The sequence below is a fragment of the Notolepis coatsorum genome (genome assembly GCF_963971535.1).
Source record: "Notolepis coatsorum genome assembly, chromosome: 11".
Classification (NCBI taxonomy): domain Eukaryota; kingdom Metazoa; phylum Chordata; class Actinopteri; order Aulopiformes; family Paralepididae; genus Notolepis; species Notolepis coatsorum.
The window spans coordinates 92,342,600-92,368,090 of record NC_140175.1 but is presented as its reverse complement, the minus strand read 5'-3'; the positions used below and the strand labels follow the sequence as shown (position 1 = coordinate 92,368,090).

At 43.5% G+C, this 25,491-nt stretch overlaps 1 protein-coding gene across 1 annotated transcript in view; it reads left to right on the top strand.

Moving 5' to 3' along the window:
• Positions 1–1,928: 1,928 nt before the first annotated feature.
• zbtb7c (zinc finger and BTB domain containing 7C) overlaps positions 1,929–25,491 on the top strand; it is a gene marked incomplete at its 3' end in the record, with an annotated part of 51,436 nt that continues 27,873 nt past the window's right edge. The window contains exons 1-3 of the mRNA XM_084324999.1: positions 1,929–2,704; positions 6,803–7,491; positions 12,302–12,696. Coding sequence (XP_084181125.1) covers positions 1,955–2,704; positions 6,803–7,491; positions 12,302–12,696 — 1,834 coding nt within the window. The 5' untranslated portion in view covers positions 1,929–1,954. The remainder of the gene's footprint in view (positions 2,705–6,802; positions 7,492–12,301; positions 12,697–25,491) is intronic.

Genomic DNA, 25,491 nt, shown 5'->3' with positions numbered 1-25,491 from the left:
AGACGTGAATGAACGAGCGCTCTGCCAGAGGCAGCTTTTATACCATTGACTGTAAACACCCTTCTGCGAATCAACAGGTAGGAAACCAAGGCAAGCGGTAGAGTATATGGAGGTGGGACAACCGAGTGGATTTAAGATACTAATCCTTAAAGGAAAACTCCAACATTTTGGGAAATTTGCTTATTTGGTATCTAACCTGGAGTTAGACAAGAAGATACATACCCCTTTTCTTCTCTGTGCATGCAGTAGGAGTAGGAAGACACACACCGTTAGCCTAGCTTAGCGTCAGTCACTGGAAGTAGGTTCCTCCATTAGCCTAGTTCCCAACGTCTTCCTACTCCTAATGCATGCACAGAGAAGAAAAGGGGTATGTATCTTCTTGTCTAACTCCAGGTTAGATACCAAATAAGCAAATTTCCCAAAATGTTGGAGTTTTCCTTTAAAGGGGAACTATCTTATAAATGGCCTTTTTGAGTGTTTAGCATTGTTTCCTAGCTATGTGAACTTATATTAATATGATCTATGTCTCTAATTCTCATATTGGCGCATTCTTCCAATTCTCCTCTCACAATATTCACCCTCACTGAACTGAGTCATCTGAAAATGTGCTGATCTGTGATGTCAGAGAGACTCAGCTGCATGATAATGTGGCTGTGTGGCATCAGGCTCATGATGAGCTGCACACAGTGGTTGGAGCCCAGGCTCAAAACGGCTAAGATCTTGAGGTCGAAAAATGCTGTTTTTGAGGACTTGATTAGAAATACAAAACAATGAATAAAAAAAATAAAAAAATTACAGAGGTGTTCCATAGACTCACATGCATTTGTGTAAAAAGTGCCCAAATAGTGAAAGAAATAGTAAAATAGTTCCCCTTTAAGATTGAGATGTTATGAAGGAGGCGACATCTGCTCTGCGGATATGACACTCGACATGTCTGTATGTCGAATGAGTCTTGCGTACAGAGATTGCAAAGTAGGCATTTTGACAGGATACTAAATCTAGAGTACAATCTGCCCTCATTTTGTCTCTCTCGTCTCTTGTCGTTCCTGACCAAATCCTTGTGTGTTGGGTTCGAGAGCGAGAGAGAAAGGATACGAAGCTATGCCTCTGTGCTTGTATCAGACACGCTGACAAACACGTTGCCACATTACAGGCCCTCAACACAGGACGTAAAGAGAGCTCACAGTCACACCTCTCCTCTCACCACAACGACACTGTCACATTCAAGAGACAACGGGGGGAAGCCCACATTTGTAACTTCTTTGTTCTTCTCTTTTGGTCAATTCATCAGTCGTGTTTACAGGCCTACTCCGTCGACTCCCTCGGCCCCCGAAAACACCTGCATCTCAACAGGTGTCATGTGATCATCGCTACCGGGTTCACTTGTCTAACCCTTAAGGGTTAACCTTCTGTAGTTTATCTCTTTCTCTGGAGGGGAAACCCTTGCGAGCACGGGGGGGGGGGGCATGCAAACTCCACACAGAAAGGCCCAGGAGATACCCCCACCTGGCAACCCGGCAACCTGATCCCCAAGCGGGAATCGAACCTGCACACTGTAGTGGGGTAGTGTAGGTAGGTAGTTGACAGTGGCTCAGGAGGTAGAGCAGTCGTCTGCTAATCCGGAGGTTCCTGGTTCGATTCCCGCTCCTCCAGGGCAGCGTGTCGAAGTGTGCTTGAGCAAGACACTAAACCGCTAATTGCTCCCGATGAGCAGGTTGGCACCTTGCATATAGTCGCCTCCGCCATCGGTGTGTGAACGTGTGAGTGAATGGGTGAAAATGTGAGGAACAAATTGTAAAGCGCTTTGGACAAAAGCAGCCATTTACCATTTAGTGGAAGTGTTAACCCTTTGTAACGTGGTAGTGAAAGGGTTAAGACGGGTGGTTTCACTAACCCCGCGCTTCTTGTCCCGTCACCTCTCCAGATCACCGGCACGGAGGCCGGATCAGAGAACATGGCCCACCACCACCACCGGGAGGACGACCTGATCGGGATCCCGTTCCCCAACCACAGCAGCGACGTCCTGTGCAGCCTCAACGAGCAGCGGCGCGACGGCCTCCTCTGCGACGTCATCCTCATCGTCCGGGACCAGGAGCACCGGACGCACCGCTCCGTCCTGGCCGCCTGCAGCCAGTACTTCAAGAAGCTCTTCACGGTGGCCCCGGGCCCCGGCGGCGGCGACGGCAGCGGGGACCACCAGCACCGGCAGGCGGCGGCGGCGGTGTACGAGATCGACTTCGTGGCGCCGGAGTCCCTCACGGCCATCCTGGAGTTCGCCTACACGTCCACGCTGACGGTGACGGTGTCCAACGTCAAGGAGATCCTGACCGCGGCTCAGATGCTGGAGATCCCGTGCATCATCAACGTGTGTCTGGAGATCATGGACACCGGCGGCGGAGGAGGAGGAGGAGGAGAGGAGGAGGAGGAGGAGGAGGAGGAGGAGGAGGAGGACAGAGAGGAGGACGAGGAGGAGGATGAAGAAGAGGAGGAGGAAGACGAAGAGGCGGGGTCGAGGAAAGATGAGCGGGAGGAGCAGGAGGAAGAGGAGGACGATGGCAGCGAGAGGTCGACGCCGTCGTCGGGGAGCAGGCGGACGCCTCTGGGGGGGGGGGGCTCGCCTCCTCCCGGCTCCTCCCGCTGTCACCAGGAGTACCAGCTGCACAGAGACACCTCCCAGTCCCCAGACGCCATGAGCGGGAAACAGGTACAAGACGTACCTTTACTATCACATGTCACATGTTATTGTCACCTGCGTGCGCCGAGCGCTGTGGAGAGGGTGGGCCTGTCCCCGACTGAGGATTTGTATAGTCGACTTTGATTGGCCGAAATTTGCCGATAGTCTCTGGTAGTCGACTACCCCCCTGAATGCAAAAAAATATATTCTTTTATTTGTATATATTGCACAGATTCCGATTGTGCTTTTCGAAGCCAAAAAAATCGGATGGTACCAATTATCTGCCAATATATAGACCACATGGCCGCCTAGTTATAGTTGAAAGCGGGGGTGCAATTTTTTTTTGTATTTTTTATTTTTTTTTATTTTTATTTTATTTTGGCAGGCAAGGGGTGGTGAACGGCAGATTTTTTTCATTTAATGAACCTGTACGTGCAATTTCCTGCAATATAGAGCCTTCAATCTTGACTAATAAAGCTGCTCTTTTCACTATAAAACTCAGTTTATATTGCAGTATGATAGCCAATTACTATAATAATAATAATATTAAAAAATTGAATTAACATATTGCAGAATGGGTACAATATAGTACGGCTCAATACACACAATTGTTAAGGGTAGCAGACCAGAAAAAGACTTTTGTTTTGTTTACATCAGGGTCCCCCATTTACAATTCATAATGAATTGTAAGTAAGGGTGCAATTAACACCGTGCAATCCATTATTTGTGGAGCCTACCCTTTAAGTCTTTGAGCTATTAGGCTACTAGGGTTCTTACTTTGCGTTTTGGTGTACTGAAAAATGCTCCGATGTCTGTATTCTTTCTTTTTTCTGCCATGTTACCTGGTTGGCTGGACACACACACACACACATTTTCATTTCAGGTATTGTACCTTAAGATAATTGAACATCTTGATTTACCGTAAATCCTCAAATATAGGACAGGTCTTCTATTTACCTCAGCTGCAAAGAGCACCAGGCCTTTATTAGAGAGGCTTATATAAGAGGCAGGCCTTAATTTCTAAAAATGACACTCATGGACATAATCCCTTCATTTTCAGACTTTTATTGCATTATTATTATAATAATAAAAAAAAAAAAAAAAAAATTGGGGGGGCCCTCGTCACTAAAGGCCCACGGGCCGCGGCCGTCGTTAATCCGGCCCTGCTCGTCAGCCATAGCGAACGTTAAAATTTGCAAACGAAGTCAACGTTATCCAGCTGACGACACCACATATCTAGATATATGACAACGTTAGCTAGCGGCTAGCACTAAAGCTAACGCCAACCAGAGGGAAACTTTGTTATTATTATTATTATTATTATTATTATTGGTATGACCAGATGGCATTTCGGACCGTGAAACAATTTTATTGTATTGCGTGGTAGAAGTTATACCACTCAATAGTAAAGATGATGTCTAACATAATAGTTTGTTCGAACAACTGAACTTACTTAGTGGAAGATCCTGCTGTTGTGACAAAGTGTTCACGCTGCCTGCGTACCAGTTTACACCTGGAGGCTGCCTGCAGCGCTGCCGCTGAGTGCGCGTCCGCTCTGTCTGCTGGGGGCTGGATCAAACCATATCGGGCAGGGGGGTGTCGCAATCTTTGGAAACTTAAAAACTTGCTATTAAGTGTCATTGCGTATTATTAATTTGATTGAAATTACGTAGTTATGGTTAGATAATATTTATATATTGGGGGGGGGGGGGGGATATATCATATGATCAAAAAGTGAGGGAGCAAAGAGACAAGTTTGCTCCCCCAAGTTCAATACTGGTAGAGCACCCGCTTCGCCTGCTCAATTACGTAGGCGCCTATGACTGCACTTCCGCGTTACATTGAAATCGGGGAGGAGATAGCGGGGGGAGCATATGAATGAATGTGGATGAGAGCCTTGATGTAAGTGGTTGCAGCTACGGCTGTGGGGGTGCTGGAGACATGATGCAATAGACTTTTATGCGCCTGAATCTCCTGAACACGGCGCGACCCATTCCTAATCGATCAGAACTAAATTGGCAGAGATCAGGTCCCTTTTTCAGCACCTACTCCCCATACGCATGCGCAGATTGTCAACGGAGTCTGAACAGCGCGAGACGACGCGCGAATGAATCCATCAGAGGGGGGGAGCTTCGGTGGCCAGTGTCCTTTCAGCCGAACAGGATAATGAAAAAATTATCCCACTAAATGGCCAGACGCGTCTTATGGCGACATCTACAATTACCTCATTGAGTCTCCAGGTAGACTAATGTTTATATTTAAGTGCAGTGGTCTATAGCCGCTCCACTACCACCACAAGCTCCCCCCTCTGATGGAACATTCCACATTCATTCGTGCGTCGTCTCGCGCCGTTCAGACTCCGTTGAGAATCTGCGCATGCGTATGGGGAGTAGGTGCTGGAAAAGGGACCTGATCTCGGCCGATTTAGTTCTGATCGATTAGGAATGGGTCGCGCCGTGTTCAGGAAACTCAGGCGCATAAAAGTCTATTGCATCTCCAGCACCCCCACAGCCGTAGCTGCAACCACTTACATCACGGCTCTCATCCACATTCATTCATTTGCTCCCCCCGCTATCTCCTCCCCGATTTCAGAATCCCGGAAGTGTTGCGGTGGTCTATAGGTGCATTCCAAATGTTTAATATGTTTTACTATTTCATCATACTGTAGCACTGTGTCTAACCTTCTCATACTGTTCAAGGGTAAGACGGTTGCTTTAACCCTTTCACTACCACACTACAGAAGGTTAACCTTTCACTACCACACTACAGAAGGTTAACCTTGCACTACCACACTACAGATGGTTAACCTTGCACTACCACACTACAGATGGTTAACCTTGCACTACCACACTACAGATGGTTAACCGTCTGTAGTGTGGTAGTGAAAGGGTTAACATTCTGTAGTGTGGTAGTGAAAGTGTTAACACTTTGTCGTGTGGCAGTAAAAGGGTTAACCTTCTGTATTGTCGCAGTGAAAGGGTTAACCCTTCTGTAGTGTGGTAGTGAAAAGGTTAACTGTCTGTAGTGTGGTAGTGAAAGGGTTAACATTCTGTAGTGTGGTAGTGAAAGGGTTAACCTTCTGTATTGTCGGGTGCTCCAGTAGCACACCACATAGCGCGCTGAGTCGCGAAGTGGTCGCCCCGGGTTCGTTTCCCAGACCCGGTGGCCATGTGCCGCATGTGCCGCCCTCTTCTCCTCCCGTTTCACCCTCTCTCCTCTGTCGGTCCTGCGTGGCCAAAAGGTCCTGCGTATTGTCGCAGTGAAGGGGTTAACCCTTTGGTAGTGTGGTAGTGAAAGGGTTAACCTTCTGTATTGTCGCAGTGAAGGGGTTAACCCTTTGGTAGTGTGGTAGTGAAAGGGTTAACCTTCTGTATTGTCGCAGTGAAGGGGTTAACCCTTTGGTAGTGTGGTAGTGAAAGGGTTAACCTTCTGTATTGTCGCAGTGAAGGGGTTAACCCTTTGGTAGTGTGGTAGTGAAAGGGTTAACCTTCTGTATTGTCTCAGTGAAGGGGTTAACCCTTTGGTAGTGTGGTAGTGAAAGGGTTAACCTTCTGTATTGTCACAGTGAAAAGGTTAACCCTTTGGTAGTGCGGTAGTGAAAGGGTTAACCTTCTGTAGTGTGGTTGTGAAAGGGTTAACCCTTTGTAGTGTGGTAGTGAAAGGGTTAACCTTCTGTATTGTCACAGTGAAAGGGTTAACCCTTTGGTAGTGTGGTAGTGAAAGGGTTAACCTTCTGTAGTGTGGTAGTGAAAGGGTTAAATGAAGTAGCTTTGGCTGCTGAAACGATGTTGTATTGTGTTGCAGGACAGTGTGGAGGTCGCTGCTGAAACGATGTTGTATTGTGTTGCAGGACAGTGTGGAGGTCGCTGCTGAAACGATGTTGTATTGTGTTGCAGGACAGTGTGGAGGTCGCTGCTGAAACGATGTTGTATTGTGTTGCAGGACAGTGTGGAGGTCGCTGCTGAAACGATGTTGTATTGTGTTGCAGGACAGTGTGGAGAGTCGCTGCTGAAACGATGTTGTATTGTGTTGCAGGACAGTGTGGAGAGTCGCTGCTGAAACGATGTTGTATTGTGTTGCAGGACAGTGTGGAGGTCGCTGCTGAAACGATGTTGTATTGTGTTGCAGGACAGTGTGGAGAGTCGGGCGCTGAAGGACTTCTCTATCGAGTCTCTCCTGCAGGAGGGCCTGTACCCCCGCATGTCTGTCCTCGACAGGAGGGCCAGCTTCTCCCCTCTCCTCCCGGGCTTCTACCCTTCCATGTGGGCCGCGGAGTTCCCCGGCTTCCCCCAGCAGTTCCTGGACCCTGGCCACCACCAGCACCCAGCGCAGGCCAGGCCCCCGCACCCCTACCCCCCTCCTCCTCCACCGACCCCGGTGGAGAGCTCCAGGCCGCTGGACCTGGTGGTGAAGAGAGAGGTCATCAAGGAGGAGATGAAAGAGGAAGCCGTCGTGCCGCCGGGTCTGCTCCAGGGCCACTTCCTGAAGGAGTTCGTCAGCTCGGGGGGCCTGGGGGGCCTGGGGGGCCTGGGGGGCCTGGGGGGCGGAGCGGCCATGACTCCGGGGTCGGAGGGTCAGATCAAGGACGAGACCGACTTCCGCTCCTACCTGAGCTTCCTGAGCTCGGCGTCCCACCTGGGTGCTCTGTTCCCCCCCTGGCAGCTGGACGAGGAGAGGAAGATGAAGCCCAAGGCGTCCCAGCAGTGTCCCATCTGCAACAAGGTGATCCAGGGGGCGGGGAAACTGCCCCGACACATGAGGACACACACGGGGGAGAAACCATACATGTGCACCATCTGTGAAGTGCGATTCACCAGGTAATGGAACAGGTCTTATTATACTCATCGCAGGTTTTTTATTATTCCTATCACGGGTCCTTAATTTATGATCAGTAATGCATGTTAATGCACACCTCACAAGCCATACTTATATCTCAGGATCTTTAGGCCTCTGCTGTTTTTAATCAGATGTGCCATCTTGTGTAAAACAGGTTAACGGAAAAAGTACCGCATGTTCTTGTGGCTGAGGCTTTCTTCTCACCTCATCCGAATACCACAAGTGGAAAAACCCTGTTCAATTGTTCCTCTCTATTAGCTATTATGTCGCTCACCTACATCCTGCTGCTTCTGGCACGCTTTCCGACCGACGTGTTGAAGAGAATGTCAGCGATACCCTTGATCCAAAATGACCCAAATTGTCTTGAAATGTAGATGTACCTTATCGCTGGTGATGATCGAAATGTAATCAGGCGTTGTGCTGCACACCACAGCAGTGGTTCTCCACAGCAACATCGGGAATAGTTTAATGTCTCTACTTCATTCATTAGAAGTTAGTCCAATGAGAGAATATAAAAGTGACTATTCTGATTAAATTAGATTAGATTAGATTAAAATGTATTGTGATCATACAGTACAAGCACAGTACAACAAAAATAAGTTTGGCATCTAACCAGAGTGCAAATGTCACAATAAAGTGCAACAGTAATATACAATGTACCGGTGATTAAACTGGATATAAGATATATAAATTAGTACTACTGAGTATTAATAATAATAATGCTAATCAGATGTATGTACAGTGTTGTAGTATTAATATGAACAGTTATACAGGTATAAAGACACTATCGTAGTAAGCCATACTGGCCAGCAGCGTAACCAGCAAGAGTAGGTAAGGGATATGTGTCATCCTCGACCCCACCCTCTCATTTGACCCCCATGTCCGCGCCATTGTAAAAACATCTTACTTTCACCTCCGCAACATTGCCAAAATCCGTCACTGCCTCTCCCCCCCTGCTGCTGAATCCCTCATACACGCCTTCATCTCCTCCCGCCTGGACTATTGTAACTCCCTCCTCACTGGCATCACCTCCAGCTCCCTCCACAAACTGCAGATGGTCCAGAACTCAGCCGCCCGCCTCCTCACTAACACCCGGTCCCGTGATCACATCACTCCTGTCCTCCACTCCCTCCACTGGCTCCCGATCAAGGAACGCATCAACTTCAAGAATTGGAAATACGAAATTGGGATGGGAGAAAAATAGAAAATAAGGAGAAAAAGTGGATACAAAAAAAACACTACTCCTCACCTTCAAATCCCTCCATAGCCTGCCCCCCTGACTGACCTCCTTCTCCCCTACCGCCCCACCCGTTCCCTCCGGTCCTCTTCCACTATTTCCCCCACTGTCCCGTCATCCAAACTTAAACGTTTTGGTGACCAGGCTTTCTCACGAGCTGCACCCAGACTGTGGAACACCCTCCTCAGACTGTCTGTGACTCTCCCTCACTCTCCACCTTTAAATCCCGACTCAAAACCTACCTGTTCTCCCAAGCATACAACCATCCCTACCCATAACCACCCTCCTCCAACCTACCACCTCCCCTTCCCCTTCCCTACTTTCTCTCCCTCTCCTGCCTCCCCTTCCCCTCGGTTTCCTTACTTCCCTGACTGTTCCCCTACTGGACTCTGTATCTGTTACTTGTTACCCGTGGTTGTATGTCCTTTGTCCTCATACTGTTGCTTATTCCCTGTGGTTCTTTGTTTCTTTGTTCACTTGTTTTGCTCATTGTCAGCGTCTTTGGGTTCCTGAAAAGCGATTTATAAATAAAATGTATTATTATTATTATGTACAGATACAGATATAGATATATATATAGTGAGAATAAATATATATATATACGGTATATACAGCATTATTGTACATGCTATCATACAGAGTTATATGGGTTATATGCAGGTGTATAAATATAGAAGGATTATATGCTGATATTCAGACAGATATGAATATAAACAGCATACAGTATATGCTGTAAATATAAATATATAAATGTATATGGTATATACGGCACTATTGTACATGCTACCATATAGTTATATGGGTACACTATAGTATGAGGTAGGTATAATTTTCATAGGTATCACTATCTCCGTTTTATGGTCTCAACTGCTTAAAGTTATTCTGGATTTATTCATATCTAATCACAGAAATGTTCTCAGATGGGGATTCCATGAGACAAAATCTTAATCAAAAGTATACAAAATGAAATCCTAATTCATTATCAAGACCTAATGTGTATCAATGTGGACATCCTTGACACACATGGTTGAGAACCACTGCACTAACCTTGCATGGCAGCTGCTTCATGAGATCACGTGATAATCCATCTGGTCAGGCTCCCAAGTCAAGGCTCCGCCTCCAGCCAAGTCTAGCAGCCCGGTTGCGTCTATTCTTATCCTAACGGATTTATGCTTCCGCGTTCGCGTTCTGCGCTCTGATTGGCCACTGACGTTTCTGGTCGCGCCAATCGTGTGACGGCAAGTTCTGCCCTGATTCCAAACTCTAACCTTAACCAACTTTGAAAGAGTCGCCTAAGCTTAACCAGTGATAAACTAGGCGTTAGGTAGTTTGCTGCTGTTCGAGGCGGAAATGGGCGCGTCACGCGATTGGGCGCACATGTCACATGACCAGAAACGTCAGTGGCCAATCAGATCGCACCAGAAACGTCAGTGGCCAATCAGATTCGCAAAACGCGAACGCGGAAGCATACATCTGTTAGGATAAGAATAGACGCAGCCCGGTTGCATTAAATGGATTTCCAATGTAGAGGAGCGTATGCAGTACCTTGCGTTGTACCTCGTGGCTGCATACGCTCCTCTACATTGGGAATAACTTGAAAGCAACAGCGCTGCTACTCTGTTAGCCACTGCTACTACTATTTTACAGGTTACTTTTGTTTTTCTACTTTAAGTGTAAATGCCATAAAAATACAGTAAATTTACTTTATCAAAATATTAACCATTAAATAAATAAAGGTTGTAATCTGTAACTGTATTTGATTTTACTGTAATTTGACAGTAAGTATTTGGCAACCGTTGCTGCCAGACATTTACAGTTACAGGGGTCAGCAACCTTTTTGACATGGAGTGCCTGTTTGAAATATAGTTGTAACTAGTGTGCCTCAACAATATTCCATGAATCGTAATTCTTTTTTCTCATAATCAGGTCTTTTTAATGATAATTTTTACATTATTACATCATTATTGTTATTGTTATTATTAACAATATTATTATGATGGTTGTATCAACCCTAAATCTGAGTTGGGGGGGGGGGGGGGTGCAATGCAGACAAACAGCTGCATACAGTGCGACCATTTCACTCACATTTGCCCATTCATTTTTGGACACATCACACACCATCAGTGTGTGTACTGTACGTGTGCTGTCATAGCTCCACCTACAGGCCTAATGGAGAACACCAGGAGAACACCAGGATGTGAATGGAGGGTGAATGTGAGGTATATCGTGTAAATAAGTTTTGATTGATCGCAAGACTACACTGTAAAAAAAAGAATTATTAGTTACCAGAACTTAAAAATATTGAGTTCAGTTACTGTGCATTAAGGTTTTCAGTTTTCAATCCATAATAAGTTAACAGAATAATAAGTACACAACCACATTATTTCAACCTAATAAAACTATGTTTATTGTCATTGTTTTAAGAACACAAGTTGACTTGGTAATACTCACATTTTGAGTAAAAAAATTGCTTTTAACATGTGCAATGTTCAATGAAATAGAAAAATAAATAATACAATTTGTTGATTAATCCCACTGGTCACAATGGTGACCGTAATAATGTTTTTGTTATAAGGCTCTGCAAATGTTACTGAATGATGTAGCAATGTATTTCCAGCTAAATTGAAATAATAAACAAATAAAGGGTCTCAATTAAATATGTGGAAGTAAAAAGAACCTGTGGGAGGATTTCAACAAGATAAATGCGACAACAGTGCAAAATAGTTCACTATAATATTTCAAAGCAAAAAAAATAAAAAAAAATAAAAATTAAATTATTTTTTTTATTTTTTTTAGTGCTGCCCCCTGTGCCTATGCAAATGCCCCCGCGTGCCTATGCAGGCACGCGTGCCTAGGGTTGCCTACCCCTGCTGTAGACTATAGGCCGCTATGGGTGAGAAGAACGAACCATGATCCACAGATGCGGTTCAGACTGATCAGTGTCCTTTGAGGAACTACTGGCAGCTACAGGCGTACGACAGTGTTTATTTATATTTAAGCGTTGGCCCGTAATTCCAAACAGTTTCAAAGGACGACTTCCCAGATGGTTCTGATGTGTAACAGACACATCTGGCCGGGTCGCCTATATTCAAATACCAACCGCTTTGTGCGTTTTGCAAATCTGATTGGCCACTGACGTTTCTGGTCATGTGACATGTGCGCCAATCGTGTGACGGCAAGTTCTGCCACCGGTTAAGCTTAGGCACTCTTTCGAAGTTGGTTAAGGTTAGAGTTTGTCTTAGAGCAGGGCGATAGAACACCAGCCCTGATTCCAAACTCTAACCTTAACCAACTTCGAAAGAGTCGCCTAAGCTTAACCAGTGATAAACTAGGCGTTAGGTAGTTTGCATGCCGTTCGAGGCGGAAATGGGCAAAGACACAGCTCGTCACGCGATTGGGCGCACATGTCACATGACCAGAAACGTCAGTGGCCAATCAGATTTGCAAAAAGCACAAAAAGGTTGGTATTCGAACAGACGCGGCCGGGTCAGGTTACCGCTGCACCAAACAACAACGTACCAAACACTGACACAGTAATGCTCTCTCCTCCTCAGACAAGACAAGCTGAAGATCCACATGAGGAAGCACACGGGCGAGCGGCCCTACACCTGCCTCCACTGCAACTCCAAGTTCGTCCACAACTACGACCTGAAGAACCACCTGCGCATCCACACGGGCGTGCGGCCCTACCAGTGCGAGTACTGCTACAAGAGCTTCACGCGCTCCGACCACCTGCACCGCCACATCAAGAGGCAGAGCTGCCGCATCTCCCGCCCGCGCCGGGGACGCAAGCCGGCCGCCTGGCGCTCCGCCCCGGCTGCCGGGAACTTCCTGTGCCCTCTTCCCGTCGTCGCCGCCGCCGCCAACAGCAGGCTGGAGGAGAACGGGCGGCTGAGTTCCGCTTACCACCACCAGGGGGTCAAGGGATTGGGGGAGATGCTGGGGCTGGGTAACAGGGGTCGGGGGTATAAGGACAACGCGGGGGGCAGGGAGAGGAGGGAGGAGAGGAGGGAGGAGAGGAGGGAGGAGAGGAGGGAGGAGAGGAGGGAGGAGCAGCGGTCGGACGGTAAACGCGGAGGAGCTGCGGAGCGGGACAGGCTGGGGGCGGGGAGGCAGAGGGGGATGTTTGCTTTCACCCTCGCCGGGGAGGAGGGGCTCGGCCACCCTCCCTTTTACACTGCGACCCCTGACCCCTGGACTATGAGACTGGAGCGCGCCCCGCCCATCCCTGAGCCTGCCAACTGATCTCACACTCTCACAGACACTCACACACTCACACACATCCACACACACACTCACACACACTCACACACACACACACACACACACACACACACACACACACACACACACACACTCAAACACACACACACACACACTCAAACACACACTCAAACACACACACACACACACACACACACACACACTCAAACACACACACACACACACACACACCACACACTCAAACACACACACACACACACACACACACACACACACACACACACACACACACACACTCAAACACACACACACACACACACTCACACACTCAAACACATCCACACACACACACACACACACACACACACACACGCACACACACTCGCACACACACTCAAACACGTACACGCACACACACTCAAACACACACACACACACACACACACTCACTCACTCACTCAAACACACACACACACACACACACACACACACACACACACACACACACACACACACACACACACACACTCAAACACACACACACACACACTCACACACTCAAACACATCCACACACACACACACACACACACACGCACACACACTCGCACACACACTCAAACACGTACACACACACACACACACACACACACACACACACACGCACAATTTACTGGAGGAGCCTCTCTTCGTCGTGTTTGAAGATAAAGAACCCACTTGGGAGGATTTGAGAGTGAAGACAGTGATCTCAGTGAACGTGGATGGGAACACACTGGGGGGGAAGGAGCACTTTACACGCGCTTATGTTCCAGATGTGATGTAAAGCTGTCGTGTCACTTCCCTCCGCTTGGCCCGCGTCTCCGGGCGGGCACTTCGATAGCATTCTTTTTGTTCTCGTATTTAAAAAGCAAACACAATCAGTTTGATCATGTCTTGTGTGGAAATCCTGATTACAATGCTTTTATAGTATTTGTATTATTATTACACAACCGTAAAGTTCAAAGTCAGAAATGCCCTTAAATAAAATTTAAAAAAAAGATAGACTCTTATAGTCTTTGAAGTAAAATGGGATGAGATATATTTGATGATGAGATTTCAGATAATAACACATATCTAATATACTCAGGACATGGCCTATTTGTCATTGTGTCGTTTTGGATTACGTATTAGTAAGTATAATGAATGTACAATTTATGATTTCAGTACAGTGCATAATCGAAAGTAAATGATGCAGCTGAAATAAGAAAGCTAGCCAGTAAAACACTGACAAACTCATTTGAAAGGCGTCCAACATTGACCAAGCCACAGTGAGTCAGCTCAGATGGAATTTGCTCATGTTTTTAATAAGTGATAAAAGGGAAAAAAATTATATGGTTTGGTCACCGACAGGGTCTAGTCTAGCAGGTATATTCCTGCCAGTACTTATAATTTCTATATGATTATCAAAGGACTTTCCAAAAGGAGAGAGGAGCCCACTTGAAGTTGTATCGATCAGGATATTTCAACGTGTTTTTACCTTTCTACTTACTGCCTTGTTCAGATTTAAGCTTTTATCGTCTGCACTACTGTACATAGACACAAACATTCCACAGGACCGGCCATGTGGTCAATATTGATGTTGCATTGCTGATGATGTCAAATTTAAAATGTAAACGTTCAAAGTAAAAGAATATATTGCTCTTTAAATGATTTAGAAGTACCCATCCAAAGACAGCCATGATGTGGAGTTTGATATTTCACAAACTTGAATAAGCCTGGTTTTCATGTTTTATATATATATATATATATATATATATATATATATATATATATATATATATATATATATATATATATATATATATATATATATATATATATATATATATATATATATATATATATATATATATATATATATATATATATATATATATATATATATATATATATATATATGTGTGTGTGTGTCTTAAAAAGATGTACATTTCTGACTAATTGATTGCCGCTTTAGCTATGTACTGCTGGTGTTTTCTGCAGTAAGAAATCCAAGAGGGGTTTTAAACCCTATTTTCATATATTGTTCATCTCTGATTTATGTATAAAATTGTTATTCAAAAATTATTTGAATTGAAATGGGAAAATATTTTCTTGCTATTTATGCATATTTAAATGAATGAGCCTTGGCTATATTTTGCAAATCTGTTTTATAAAGACACTAAATGTTGAACTTTCTTTTGGTCTGGGAGTATTATTTGTTGACGTATAGGTGTGTGTGTGTGTGTGTGTGTGTGTGTGTGTGTGTGTGTGTGTGTGTGTGTGTGTGTGTGTGTGTGTGTGTGTGTGTGTGTGTGTGTGTGCGCGTGTGTGTGTGTGTGCTTGCGTGTCAGATCATGATATTAAAAATATCAGAATCAAATATTTAACATATTACCTTTGCATAATGAATATATTCATGAATTTGAGAGGCTTGATGAATTAAATTTTTCTGGCCGGGGGGAAGGTTTAGTTTGTGCCATTGTTTTATACCATAAGTATTTTCCACAGATTAACATGCTGAGGGCTGTGGACCAGGGGTGGATTTAGGATTGTAGGAGATCCGGGGTTTAGGATTTGTTTTACTTCGACACCACAACCTTTAACTTATACCACCACCTTAAAGCGGACAAAAGGCACTAGAGAACACGTAAATTCACACCCTTTAATTAATGAAGCAAACTATAATAATTTGTAACAATAATAATACACTGTTTGTATAGCACCTTTCATACAAGAATTGCAGCTCAAAGTGCTTCACAGCAGTACAAAAAGACAGGCATAAAATGAGCACAACATTGGCAGATCAAGAGCAATGCATAAAGTGCAGACATAAAGCATGAAATAGATAGCAGTAAAATAGACAAAGTCAAGATAAGACATAGAACATTAAATCACATCGTTTTTCATATTAGGATCTAAGATCTAGGGTTAACTCGATAAAATAGTTAGTAAAATAGAATAAAATAATGCAATAGTGCATTGCAATAAAATAGTTATCATCGTATTTTTTCGGGAGGCCAATAAGGAGTGCATTACAGTAGTCGAGTCGGCTTGAGATAAAGGCATGGATCTAGTTTTCAGCATCCTTTTGATTTATAAATGGCCGTACTTTAGCTATGTTTCTAAGGTGGAAGAATTATGTTTTTGTCAACTTGTTGATTGTGATTTAAAGCTTAGGTCTGAGTCTACCATAACACCAAGACTTAACTCACTCAAATACAGTTAGCAGCTGGATAGACTACAGATGGAAATTAGCTTCTGCTAAATCTGGTGCAAACATATTTACATGTAACAATGCTTAATTGTCCCAAAAAAAAAAAAAAAAAAAAAAAAATATATATATATATATATATATATATATATATATATATATATATATATATATATTTTTTTTTTAAATAGATTCTGGGCTTTTCAGAAAACATTCGGGGCTTGAGCCCAAGTAGCCACCCCCTAGCCCCGCCCCTGCTGTGGACATTTTCACAGTGAGGTGTGAAGAAGTCATCTTGTTCCTCATCGTTTGCTCACAATTCAGTCAGTAGGCTATAGCCTGCAAGTACCAATTAAAATTAGGGCTGTCAGTTTATCGCGTTAATTAGATTAATTAATTACACAGCAAATTATCGTGTTATGAAAATTAACTCAAAATTCATTAAAAAAATTTAAATAATCGTTTTTTAGCCTGCGACGTCCCACATATGGGACGATTTGCCCACCGGCACTTTGGCAACCCCTAGTGGCTCGGGTGTGCATATTATATATCGATACAATATATATATCGAATTGAAGGCTTATTTGTTGCCTGTCGATAGCGACAAAATCCGACAAAATCCGTTCAGCGGTTCTCGAGTTACATGCCGGTATTTGAGGCTTGTGCAAAGTACACGGTATTGCGCAAAATACCACTCCCGACTCAGGCTGCAGTAGTTCCGTCAATCTAGATCCGATCTGATTGACGGAACTACTGCAGCCTGAGTCGGGAGTGGTATTTATTCTGATGATTGTGGAGGGTTGTAGCCAATGAGTGTGGCTTTCCAATGATAAAACACAAAAACAGGAAGAGAAAAACAGCCGAATTAATTGAAGTCTATGAGAAAACTGAGTACACAGTTTACCAAAATCACTCCTAATCACTCATTTCTGAATGGATCTTTATGAAATTTGGACATGTACTAACACTTTAAGCCATACCACCTTCTGGGAAATACTACTAACTACTACAGAAAAACTTGAGTAATACGTTCTTCTACAACTCAAGTTCGATGTTACTCTATTAAGTTAGCACTAAAAGTGAATTTTCTTTCTGGAATCAGAAACTTCAGAATGTCATCTTTCAAAAGAGACCAGGCTCATGCATGTGCTATAAAAAAAAGTTGGCAAGAAAAGTATGCAGTCCTCAAAAACGAAAACTAAAATGGCCAATTTTAGACTTTTTTATTTTTAATTAATTTTTTTTTAATCTCATTAATTCCATAAAAACGTAGAATAAACATTTACTGATTTTTTTTTTTTAAATGGTCCATTTGCATGTTCTTGCTATCTGATTCTAGGGACATGGATCTCAGGGAATATATTCCCAGTGTCAGAAATACTGTGTCTGTTACTAGGCTTGAGTAAATTGTAATGAACCAAATGAGAATATCAATTCAATTCTTTATTATTTTTTTACTGTGAATAACACCATGCTAAAATTGACCAGACCTGAAAAATCTAAGCAAATGAATAAAGGGATGATGATTAAACAGAGGGTTTTGTAGATACAGTACTGAATTCTGCCACATGCAATTTGAAATATGATTATAGAATATAAAATATCAGGCCTAAAATGGTTATGCGATTAAAATGCGATTAATTAGATTAATTAATTACAAATCCTGTAATTAATTAGATAAAAAAAATTATCGCCTGACAGCACTAATTAAAATATAACATAGACCTGTGTATTATTAATCATTATAGATAGAATGTGTGTGTGTGTGCAGGGGCGTAGCTGTCGATTCTGGGCCCCATGAAAGAATGTATTTCTAGGCCCCCAGTGAATGTTTAAATCAAAAAAATAAACCCCAAAAATATATTTGGCCATTTATTTATTGATGAAAACACATAATATGGTTTTTACCTATACATTCGGATCAGCAGTTCAGCACCTGCACTGTTGGTGGGTGAGCCTAGTAAAGGATGTCGCATTGCGTTCATCTTCAATGAATGGACCAATGCAATAGTCTACCAAAGCCCCCCATCTCTCTATATATATCTCACTCACACACACACACACACACACACACACACACACACACACACACACACACACACACACACACACACACACACACACACACACACACACACACACACACACACACACACTTCAGAAACAAACATAGTATCAATGAGAGCATCAATAAATACACCTGAGTGATGTCTAGTAAAAAAAATAAATAAAAAAAAATGTGGGCCCCCCCCCCCCCCCCCCCCCCCCCCCAGTGCTGGGCCCTTGGAATCGCCCCCCCCCCCCCCCCCCCCCCAGCTACGCCCCTGTGTGTGTGTGTGTGTGTGTGTGTGTGTGTGTGTGTGTGTGTGGTGTGTGTGTGTGTGTGTGTGTGTGTGTGTGTGTGTGTGTGTGTGTGTGTGTGTGTGTGTGTGTGTGTGTGTGTGTGTGCGTGTGTGTGTGTGTGTGCAGGGGCGTAGCTGTCGATTCTGGGCCCTATGAAAGAATGTATTTCTAGGCCCCCAGTGAATGTTTAAATCAAAAAAATAAACCCCAAAAATATATTTGGCCATTTATTTATTGATGAAAACGCGTAATATGGTTTTGACCTATACATTCGGATCAGCAGTTCAGCACCTGCACTGTTGGTGGGTGAGCCTAGTAAAGGATGTCGCATTGCGTTCATCTTCAATGAATGGACCAATGCAATAGTCTACCAAAGCCCCCCCTCTCTCTATATATATCTCACACACACACACACACACACACACACACACACACACACACACACACACACACACACACACACACACACACACACACACACACACACACACACACACACACACACACACACACACACACACACTTCAGAAACAAACATAGTATCAATGAGAGCATCAATAAATACACCTGAGTGATGTAGTAAAAAAAAGAAAAGAAAAGAAAAATGTGGGCCCCCCCCCCCCCAGTGCTGGGCCCTTGGAATCGTCCTAAGCTACCCCCCCCCCCCCCCCAGCTACGCCCCTGTGTGTGTGTGTGTGTGTGTGTGTGTGTGTGTGTGTGTGTGTGTGTGTGTGTGTGTGTGTGTGTGTGTGTGTGTGTGTGTGTTTCTCTCTCTAGCCAGACAAGGAGAGCTGTACAAGTTTCAGTTAAACTGTCACTACTGGTTCATGTCACAAAAAAAAGTTCACTGGCTGTAAAAATTTTTACCAACTTTTTTTTATCACACACATTATTACCATCATGTTATAAACACCCACGCTGCTCGACAGTCCTGCTAATGAGTTGACGTGTCGTACTTTGAGTGAAGACTGATTTAAACGGATCATTCTAATCTTGACAGTGATTAGTTACGTAACGTTACAAGACGAAGAAGAAGTTTCGAGAAAGTGCGTGGTATAAAACCTTGCCCCTGCATTGCACTGCACTCCTGTATACGGACATGTGTCTGCATACTGACCTCTGGTGGAGAATGAGCGACACTGCAGTATTTAATCGCAGATGGACACATGAAGTCACTGTTCCCCGACATTTTAAATTACACCAATTACACCCTGACCCATGGGGTGGGGTAATGGTAGTTCACTAGAAGTTAGACAGAATATATAAGTGTGACAATTCTAATCATACGTTTCACTTCATCTCCTCAACCTCAACTACAATATATGTATGGAATTCAAGACTTTGATTGATTGATTGATTGATTGATTGAAAACTTTATTAACAGATTGCAGAATGGGTACAATACAGTACAGCTCAGTACAAACAATTGTTAAGAGGATGCAGACCAGAAAAATACCTTCTTCTTGTTTACATCAGGGTCCCCCATTTTCAAATAATCAAGACATTTATGACATACATGACATACAGATATACAGTACTGTTTCATCAAGACATTTATGACATACAAGAGACATACAAATATACAGTACTGTTTAAGAGAAAGAGATCATAAAAAGGGGAAGAAACTGTACATTGGAGGGGGTTGGGTGGGTGGGTGGGTTGGGTGTTTGGACATTTACCGGGGCCAGTTTCTAATTGCAGCCACCCGTAAGTGCTCTTTGAGAGCGGTTTTGAAGGAGGGTAGGGATTCACATTATTTTACGGCTGTGGGTAGGGCGTTCCACATTGTTGTGGCCTAATTGTGAAACGTGTTTAGTCCCTTGTTTGAGCCGAATCTGGGTTGAACATGATTTGTGGAACTCCCTTAATCATTGCTAACAACAAAAACCTGGTCTGATAGGGCTACCTGAGAGAAAGGGTTATGAAATGGGGACCCGGCAGCCTAATGTGTATCTATTTGGGGAACATTGACAGGAGATAGGTTGAGAACCAACCACTGAACTAAACCATCTGAATGTGTATCCAAAATATCATATCATTATCATGTATATCAACGTAATGTAGGACTATATCAACAGCATTATCATCATCAAATGGAAATAATATTATATGAGAATTAGGGCTGTCAATAATGCTTTAACTTTGGAGATTAATTTAAATTATTTAAAGCATTAAAATAAATTAATCTAGATTAATCTATCAAGTGAAAAATCTTCAATCTTAGCGCTGCGGATATAAGAAAGAGGTCTAGCTGAGTCAATGTTGATGGTTTTGTTGAACATTTGTATTTCACAGGAGAGAAAATGTATTCAAATCAAATCAAATCAAATTTATTTGTAAGGCCCGACAACACGTTAATATCCCCATGGGCCGTACACGTCTTCTTTAAACAAGTCAAGAAGAAACATAACAATAAGTCAAGAACAGAACAAGAACACCATAAGGTCCAACAAATTTAAAATAAATGCAAATAAATGAAAGAATGCAAGCACTCCCAGACATACCCCACGCGAAGGTAAGGAAAAACTCACTAAAACCTAACAATAGGGGAAAATGCGGGGAGGAGTTAGAGAGTTCCCATGTTTGTGGTGCTGCAAAAAAGCAGACATGTGGGAAAATAGACATCCTAACTAAACTAGACAGATTAATTTAAAGGTCAGTCCCCGACCAGGTGAGATCAGGGTAGGTTGAAGGAGAGAGAAAAAAGATGGGTCTTAAACAGGGATTTAAAAGCTTCGACAGAGCAGGCGCCCCTGATGACGATAGGTAATTTGTTCCACAGGTAGAAAGAAAGCTATTAAAATAGTCTTTGAATCTAAATATACTTTCTTTGTGTTGATTTTACATTAATTCCATGATTTTACTCAAGTAAATATCTGTTACAAGCGTCGGTCTTAAATAGAAAAATGCTATTTTTAATCTAGATTAATCTAGATTAATTACAGAAAATTGTGAGATTAATTAGTATTTTTTTTTAATCTATTTACAGCACTGAGAATATTTAAGACTAATGAGTATACAGTAGGAAGATCAAGTAATACACAACATCATAATATGGATATAAGACAAACAAATGAATCACTGAGGCTCCTGCATGTACAGTACGTGCCAAAATCCCTAAATACAATATATATATTTTTTTGTATTGAATATTTTCACAAAGGCCCTCCCATAGTTTGATCTATCGCCTACTAGGAATACCATCCTGATTTAGATGAACCGGCCTTCACCTATAGTCTCATTGACGTCACCAATGCTACATAGAGAAGCCTGAGTCCATAAGGTCAGAGAATGGAGTCTTCAGTTTTCAGTTGAGTTTTCAGCCACTTAATTATTTCCACTTCGAGAGGCTTCACACTCAGTTATTTACAGAGGAACAGCCTATAGGTTCACAACAGCACTCCAATTACAACAATACACCATTACTGTAATAGTAACACTTACTGAAGTCCTCTGGAGGGCGCTATAGTATTATGATTGAGGTACTATCATATATAGAGAGTCAAATCTAGTCTCCTTTCTCAACTCCACAGAACAGCAAAACTGCAGTTCTTTCAGTTCATTGCACAGTGCACACCAACATAGTTAAGAGATGCAGCATGTTAGGGATGCAAGTACAGCTAACTTCATTAACTTTGTAAGCTACAGTCATTAACTTTTTTTAAGAGCGACAGTCGTTCACGTTGTAAGAGCTACAGTCGGTCCACTTTGGAAGAGCGACAGTCGTCCACTTTGGAAGAGCAACAGTCGGTCACTTTCGAAGAGCGACATTCGTTCACTGTGTGCTACAGTACACAATGTCCCCTCTTCCCACTCCGATCAGTGCAGAAATTCAAGTGACAAATTCTAAAAGTAGGTACTACAAACAGTAGTTCATAATAACATGGGGGTGGGGTTGTTCTGCAGGAGACAGATGTTTTTATATCCTGTCGTGGAATAAAACAGATATAAAAGATTAGGATGCTGTGGTTAGAGGCTCTGCATGGGAGAGACTCCACACGCTTTGATGTGGGACAGGGAGGGTCTACAGCAGCTGCCTCCAGAGAAGGCCTGGCTCAGTCCTGTCTCACACTAAACACACAACATACTCTCATGGAGGAGCTCTGCCGTAAGGAAACGGGGAGTGGATGGTTTAAAAAAAAAATGGCTTGGGAAATCTTTCAGTAACTGACTGACTCAATGTTATTTCATACGAACGTACTGGTACAGTATTTAGGAGAATATGCAATACAAATAAGCATGTAAGTAAGTAGGTACTGTAGGAAAGTAAGTAAGTAAGTAACTAACTAAGTCATTACTATAGGAAATAGTAAGTAAGTGAGTAAGTAAGTAAGTATAATTTCTAGAGCCCTTTTCAGTACAGTTAACTCATTGGACGCCAGACCCGAGGATAGTCGGGTTATCTCGCCATGCGTTGAGCGCCAGGACCCCCGAAAACCTGAGTATACTCGGGTTTTTCATCGTTATTTCTTTTATTCGATTTTTCTATTCATTTCAGGCACACAGACCTCGGGGTTACCATAGAAGGAATCATTCAGAGATCGCTAGAGTGCAATACCAGCTGCATCCTGCTAGGTGGCAGTATCGCCCACCCTTTGAAACCTTTTTTCCACACCCGGTGTTACATTTAATTCCCTCCGGGCACAGTATTTTGGGTCAGGCAAGTCTAGCGGTTCACCCGATCACATTGAAACGCGTCCAATGCCCCCGATGCATGTGTTGTGCCGGATTATGTTGGGGACACGATGGACACCAATACTGGAAATCGTGATCAGACAATTGGAATATTCTTTTTGGGATACCTCCAAGTAAAGGTAAGGACCATATGACATCAATCCTACTTTGATCCAACCATGATTTCACATCGATCGCAACGATGTAACGTATCAAAAACGACCCCCCCCCACCCCTTTCATGCATTCATGATGAAACATAATACCTATTATATACCTTTGAATTTGAAATAGTAGCATGTCCAGGCGAGCAATGCCAACGCTTTTAGCAAAATTCACGTATTGCTCCATAGCGCCGTTTTCAGGAATTAGCCAGGATCACTCTGAAACTATACAATTTTCACCATGGTATAACACGCAAACGTATACATGAACAATTTTTTTTTCACATGCTGAACGATGAATAGTTGATGTCAAATGAGCCATAGTATTGTCTCCATAGCTATAATATAGAATATAGATATAGCCCTGCAAACACCGCCATGCAGCCCTATCTCTTAGAGCGGTGGCGCAGTAAGAACAAAGATGGGCTAGACCCATGTCGCTGAAAGAGTTAAGCAACAAAGAGGTTCACAAAAATAAAAACGAAACAAACAACTACACAATACCAACTTCACACATTCCAAAAACACAAAACATGACAGTGTCTGGGAGTAAAGGTGGGGAATTAGGAGCTTCTTAAAACTAGACTTATGCTGACGGTATATCCCCAAAACACCTCCAATCCTCACTGGCATGGTTTGACCACGCCCCCCAATCCTCACTGGCATGGTTTGACCACACCCCTCAATCCTCATTGGCATGGTTTGACCATGCCCCCCCCCCCCCCCCCCCCCCCAGCTACGCCCCTGTGTGTGTGTGTGTGTGTGTGTGTGTGTGTGTGTGTGTGTGTGTGCGTGTGTGTGTGTGTGTGTGTGTGTGTGTGTGTGTGTGTGTGTGTGTGTGTGTGTGTGTGTGTGTGCGTGTGTGTGTGTGTGTGCAGGGGCGTAGCTGTCGATTCTGGGCCCTATGAAAGAATGTATTTCTAGGCCCCCAGTGAATGTTTAAATCAAAAAAATAAACCCCAAAAATATATTTGGCCATTTATTTATTGATGAAAACGCGTAATATGGTTTTGACCTATACATTCGGATCAGCAGTTCAGCACCTGCACTGTTGGTGGGTGAGCCTAGTAAAGGATGTCGCATTGCGTTCATCTTCAATGAATGGACCAATGCAATAGTCTACCAAAGCCCCCCCTCTCTCTATATATATCTCACACACACACACACACACACACACACACACACACACACACACACACACACACACACACACACACACACACACACACACACACACACACACACACACACACACACACACACACACACACACACACACACACACACACACACTTCAGAAACAAACATAGTATCAATGAGAGCATCAATAAATACACCTGAGTGATGTAGTAAAAAAAAGAAAAGAAAAGAAAAATGTGGGCCCCCCCCCCCCCAGTGCTGGGCCCTTGGAATCGTCCTAAGCTACCCCCCCCCCCCCCCCAGCTACGCCCCTGTGTGTGTGTGTGTGTGTGTGTGTGTGTGTGTGTGTGTGTGTGTGTGTGTGTGTGTGTGTGTGTGTGTGTGTGTGTGTGTTTCTCTCTCTAGCCAGACAAGGAGAGCTGTACAAGTTTCAGTTAAACTGTCACTACTGGTTCATGTCACAAAAAAAAGTTCACTGGCTGTAAAATTTTTTACCAACTTTTTTTTATCACACACATTATTACCATCATGTTATAAACACCCACGCTGCTCGACAGTCCTGCTAATGAGTTGACGTGTCGTACTTTGAGTGAAGACTGATTTAAACGGATCATTCTAATCTTGACAGTGATTAGTTACGTAACGTTACAAGACGAAGAAGAAGTTTCGAGAAAGTGCGTGGTATAAAACCTTGCCCCTGCATTGCACTGCACTCCTGTATACGGACATGTGTCTGCATACTGACCTCTGGTGGAGAATGAGCGACACTGCAGTATTTAATCGCAGATGGACACATGAAGTCACTGTTCCCCGACATTTTAAATTACACCCTGACCCATGGGGTGGGGTAATGGTAGTTCACTAGAAGTTAGACAGAATATATAAGTGTGACAATTCTAATCATACGTTTCACTTCATCTCCTCAACCTCAACTACAATATATGTATGGAATTCAAGACTTTGATTGATTGA